This window comes from Emydura macquarii, unplaced genomic scaffold (genome assembly GCF_026122565.2).
Source record: "Emydura macquarii macquarii isolate MOO-44397 ecotype Brisbane River unplaced genomic scaffold, CSIRO-AGI_Emac_v2 contig_1045, whole genome shotgun sequence".
Lineage (NCBI taxonomy): Eukaryota > Metazoa > Chordata > Testudines > Chelidae > Emydura > Emydura macquarii.
In genome coordinates this window covers 20,939,168-20,945,167 of record NW_027131182.1, presented here as the reverse complement: position 1 = coordinate 20,945,167, position 6,000 = coordinate 20,939,168, and the positions used below count along the sequence as shown (strand labels likewise).

Below are 6,000 nucleotides of genomic sequence, written 5' to 3'. Positions count from 1 at the left end.
CTTTTCAGAGTAAAGGTTCTGTCACCCTATTCCCTCTTAGCCATTCAAAGGTCTCTCATTTTCCCCCCATAACAGGGACTTTGTTTGCAACCTTATTCATCCATCATGCAAGAACTATCTGCCCCCCCATTTCCTCCTCACAATGCACACCATCCCTGCCTGTAAGGGGCTTTGTTCCGCACCCCATATGAGGGTTTCCTAATCTCTCCCACAGCAGGGGGTCTGTGTGCCCTATTCTCCATCGCCCCATACTAGGATCCCACAGTCCGCCCCCCATGTTGAGGCTGTGTTCACACCTCCATTCCCTCCTCCTTCCAAAAGCCATGATTCTATTTCCTGGCCAGGTGATAAGTCATTCAGAGTGTCAATATGTAAAACTATTTCAAAGATGAGCAGAGATAAGATAGGAGCATGGTTATGGTGGAAGGCACTAATAGACGCCATGAACAAATTTGATCTATTGCCAATTGCAGAGGTGCTTGAGGGTGTGGCTGTCCTAAGAACAAGCAGCGGTTTCATGTGGTGTCCATCTTCCCCCTTTTCATTATTTTTTCCAAAAAGTTCAGTTCTGGCTCTTGATGTCCGGAACATGCTCTGACATTTTCAAATTGATGAAATGTGGCATTGAAAAGTTATGATGTTATACACAGATAAATGCTGTTGAATGTAAGGAGTGGTGGCACAGGGGCACACTCAGCCAATGACTGGCTCTCCCCCATGATTGGTGTCTTTCTTGCTGAGAGACTTAGCCCTATAACTTTTAATGGCTTATAATCACATGAAGGAAAAGAAAACAAGGAATATGACTAGAGAAAGTGAATAGGGTGTGGGCTTGAGCATGATTAAAGACTTCATCAAAAGCAGGTGTGGATGTACAACAGGTAATAGTGGAGGAAGAGGAAGAGAAAAATGCTAACTGCAAAAAAATCATGCAGTCAACCTCGTCAGAATGGTTCTTCTGAAACGGATTTGTTTAGCATTCGTTTAATCAGTTAAGTAATTGTTTCATTATCTTAAACCAGTCCTATCTGAACTAGACTCATTACTAGCAGGTAAGATTAAGATTCAACAACTCTCGTATTTGGGCTTGACAATATTATGTCTCCTGGGGCCAGATTTTCAAAAGTATTTAGGCATTTAAAGCTGCAGCTAGGCATCCAGTAGGATTTTCAAACACACGTAAGCAGGTTAGAAGTCAAGGGGAATTAGGTTCCTAGGCAATTTTAAAAACCCCACAAGGCGCTAATCTGCATATTTTAGGCACCAAAAATACCTTTTAAAAAAAATCTAGTCCATGCTAGTTAGAGAGTACTGGTAAGGGTTGAAGCAGGAACCTCAGATATACTATGTGGAGGCTGGATCTTGCTGTTCATGACTTGTGAAAGGCAACCAAAAAATTCCATTGGATGAATTTTATCAGCAGTGTCTCCTTGGTGGAGGATAGACAGCTAGTGTGGTTGAAATAGATAATGCAATGGAATCTGGGCTGTTCAGAAATCGGGTTTGGTGCACTCTGGGATTTCTGGAGCAACTCAGATGCCCCTGTACATCATAGCATGTGCATTGCAATAGGCTGATGAAGTAGGGCTTGGCTAGAACATGAGTTCTTTCTGTAGTTGGGAGTGAGCCAGCCAGTTGATTACACTGAAATTGGTAAACAACGATTTAAATAAATGTCAGCACACTGGGACAACTGTGTGAAATTGGGACGTTACAAGAATATCATGGAGTCTGAATCACTGTAGACATTTGGTTGTGGGTTTTTCTGGTCAGTGTACCAATGGATTGCAATTACACCATTTCAAGTGTCTTGTCCTTTAAATATCTGCAGCCATCTGCAAAAATGGAACTTGTGTGAACGCTCTTTTGTGGGACTCAGGCTAAAACTATTGTACAGAAGTTTCATACCAACATTTATAATTCTCATCAGTGACTATTTGCTGATGTCTCAACTTGTCGATTTACTGAAAAATAAAGGGTAAATAAAAGACACAGATAAGTCAAAGACTACAAATACAGCTTTCTACATGACATACATTCTAATAATTAAATAATGCAATGTGACAAAGCTGGGTTAGATGTTTTAGTATTAAGGCTGATGAAACATCTCTAATATTTTATTGAACTCTCAATTTAAGTGTTTGCTTCCCATGTTGTTAAAAGTTAAAATATGTATAATTAGCATATGTTTAATGTTACAAGAGCACCTTATAGCTGCTGCCTTATTACTCTGACTTAATTTATAAGTATGAGTTAAGTATTAAAACTCTCCATCTACTTGTAGTTTCAAGGTATATCAAAAAAGAGGGGCTTACTAATCTTGATCTTTTAGACTGCAACTCAAATTCATAGTTATATATAATATTTTTAACACTACCACACCCAATGCTAGCTTGTTACTCAAATTATGAATGCTTGTAGAAAGTCACATTTACAGCACCGAAAGGAGTTTACAGTACATGCAGTTTCATCAAATAGCTTAAATGAGAAGCAGATATTGACTTTTGCATGCCATATCATGTTGTCAGACTGATGAATTTCTCCTGTACATAACAACAACAACAAAAACAGAGGAGTTCCTATTAACAGAGCATCTACATAAAAGGGTGGTCATTTTAAACAAGTTATTGAACTACAGAATTACTATGAAAGGCAAGCCACAATCCTTAATGTTGCAGCTGATTTCAAACATTCCTTTTAATAGATTCCGAGCACAGCAATTTCCTAGAGGTATGAACACCCCAAATCTCCTCTCTATATAGGGAAGTCTGTAACAGGTTCAATTGGAGACATCAAAAACATTTTAAATAGACACCACAAGATGCATCTGTAGTTTAAAGGTCAAATTTATTAGGAGATTAAGAGATGTATTATATATGGACTATAAATACAGCACAGCTGACTTTATTCACAGTCAGACAGAGAGACAGCCAATGCCAACCTATTTCGTGGACACCCTTGTTCTTTTGTTCCAAGAAAAGTTTGCACCATAAGACTTGGATTTAGGCTTGGGAATCCTTCTCTCTTGAACATCATAGCTCCAGCCTGGAGAAAAACATGCAGAGAACTCTAAACAATACACACACAGCATATAATATGGAGCAAATGCAACACAGACAAATATAAATTAAAACTAAATATTTAACAGAAAATTAATATTAACACCTCTGATATACAATATGTATGTACTTACTAGTTTATTATTTTGTAATCAGCAGTAGAGAATGATCCTATAGCATAGAGAAGCCCTAAATGTGACCTACGCCTGTTCTCCTGTTTGTCAGACCTCAGATACGGCATACTTCAACTTTCACTGAGCCTTCCTCATGCATTATTTCAAAAGTTGTCAGTGATCAGCAGGAAAGCTCAAGAGGGAGCACTGACTGTGGGGAATATAGTCCTATAATCTCATGGGTCCACATCTCTATATCTAACGTCAGACAGACACCCAGGCCCTGGGAATGCATGTGCAATTTGGGGGATGTGGGAGGAATTCAGCAAGATGGAAATAAGAAGTTAGGGAGGGAAGGAGAGACTGGGTGCTGTGGGGAAAAATAAAGGAGAGCTAAGAGAAAAGAGGTGGGAGAAAATCTGGAGAGAAGGGAAACCTTGCAAGGCAAAGGAGAAAGAAGAATGAAAAACCAGAGAACAGACCATGGAAAAGAAGAAAAAGTAATCAAAGCTAGGTAGAAAGGACTAAAAAGAAAAGAATATATAAAGAGTGTATAAAATGGGGATCAGAGATAATAGAACAAAACATTAAAAGACAATATGATAGTTCTGTAAGGGAAATGCTAAAAAAATCAGAAAAGTAGAGGTAGTGACAATACTGTATGTAAATCAATACGCAAATTAGGTGCAGCCTCCAGGTGTCTGGGAAGTTGCTCATGCAACACTTGGCATTATAAAGTTTGGGCTCCCTTTTTGCAACACAATTGCACTCAATCATTAACAATTAAAATACTTTAGAAATTTACAGAAGCACAACTTAAATTTGGCATTGATTCCAATGAAAGGGTAAATTTCCTCCTTAAAGATAAGTTAAAAAAGAAAATTAAAAAACCAAAATGCTAACATATACTTCTGAACTTTTATAACATGACCACATCAATGTATACATTCTTACTAAATTCAGTTACTTTTCTGCCATTCATAGAGAACACAAGATATACTCTTGTGCAAAGCCCCTTTGAGTAAATTCCAGCCCTTGCATTTGCTCTGAGCATCTCTTATCCTACATGTAAGATACAGATCCTTTATTTGAGATACATGAGTCACAACAATATCACTATATTTCATTCGACTTTAAAAAACACATTTTCAAATTCTAGTTGAGAGAAGAGATATCTGTGGAATCTTTTCAGGTTTTTCTAAGCTGAACCAAAACCAGTGTTCAGACCAACCATTTTCTATATCACATACTGGAAGGGACATTTCAAGAAAGTCTTCGGTACATCTGAAGTAGCATCAAATACTAAATAATGCTCTAGTAATTAAATTATTAACTTGTTATATTAACTAGATCCCTAATTTCATTTTTACACACACACACACACTCTCTCTCTCTCTCTCTCTCTGTCTGTCTGTCTGTCTGTCTGTCTGAAGACAGATCAGGTCTACACATAAGATTCCACCAGATTAACTAAAGGTGTGATATTAAATTAATTCACTTAAGCCAGTACAAACTTCTGTTTGGACACTCTATATATTGATTTAAACCTAAAATATTGATTTTATTGGCATCAGTAAGTGAACTAGTGCCAACCACAAGGATATTAAATAGATAAATATGTTCATACAGAGGCTTGTACTTTTAACTGAACTGTTTTTTGTTTTGTTTTTTTATATAACGCCATTAGTCAAACATGCAGTTTCTGTGACTAGACAAGGCTTTATGCCTTGATCCTGCAATCCCGTACGTGCTGTTTAAGGCTGCTGTGAATCAGCACCATTGCCACTCAGGCACAAATAAGGTAAATTGGCAGGCACAGTCCTCCACATTGAGCAGCAGTAAATATCAAGCATCATATTCAAATCCACAAATTAAAAGGGCAGGGGGTGAATGGAGAATAGGCATGTCCAAGGAGATGGGTTTAAGCCTGACCTTAGTGCTAACAAGATGATTAAATATGTGTTTCCCTCTGAGGTCTCGCACCTATTAAGCTGAAAACCTGGCAGCTGAACAGAAGTGCTATCATTAAGGCAGCTCTGGGTTCTCCTGCATTTCCTGCTCTGCTCATCACTTTTTATCCAGTACTTTATACATGCAGCACTGCACATGTAATGTGCAGGATCAAGCTCTTGAGGATATGAAGGTGTTGATGACTTCTAGTGAAAACGATTACATTCTTTAACTTTTTCTGAAATAGTAATTTGTGTTTCCGATGGAAACAAGCAGGTATTTTTGGGGGTAATTAATTTAGCTTATTTTTAGTTCAACTGAGACCACACTAAATTCAGAAATACATTGAACAGGGAGAGATTAGGCAACTTTGTGGTTTAATATCCTAGTCTTTCACCCCTGGAGATGCAAGTTATGACCTGTAGTGACAGGAGTTAAGTGAAAATCACTTTAATGGGCTCTTCCTAGTTCCCGGCATGTGTGCACACATCATAAATACCATATAATTTGGCACAATTTCATCTTACTGACACTCCTTACTCATGAAGCGCGTAGGACTGAAAATAGTAATAGTTTGTAGGCCAAGATGAAGTTCATCAGCAGAGCGGTGTGGAGAAGCTTGTGCCCTACATACATTAGCATGGCTTTAAGCCCGTGCTATTAGCTCCTCCCTTCTACAAGTCCTAAATTTCATGCCAAAGTTTTTAAGAAACAGATAAAGAAACCTAGAGGAATATTTAAACCAACACATTAAAGGGGCTGTCAAAATTTGCATGTTGTATCCCCCTTTTTAAAGTCTAGAATATAAAGATGCAAAGTGAGTTAACAGTTCAGAATGCATTCTTGTGCTTATATAAAGTAAAATAAACAATAAAAAC

The 6,000-nt window shown here is 37.9% G+C and overlaps 1 protein-coding gene across 1 annotated transcript in view; it reads right to left on the bottom strand.

Annotated features, from left to right (window-relative positions):
* Positions 1–2,830: 2,830 nt before the first annotated feature.
* NDUFS4 (NADH:ubiquinone oxidoreductase subunit S4) overlaps positions 2,831–6,000 on the bottom strand; it is a 69,455-nt gene continuing 66,285 nt past the window's right edge. The window contains exon 5 of the mRNA XM_067545613.1: positions 2,831–3,045. Within this exon, the coding sequence (XP_067401714.1) occupies positions 2,942–3,045 (104 nt within the window). The 3' untranslated portion in view covers positions 2,831–2,941. The remainder of the gene's footprint in view (positions 3,046–6,000) is intronic.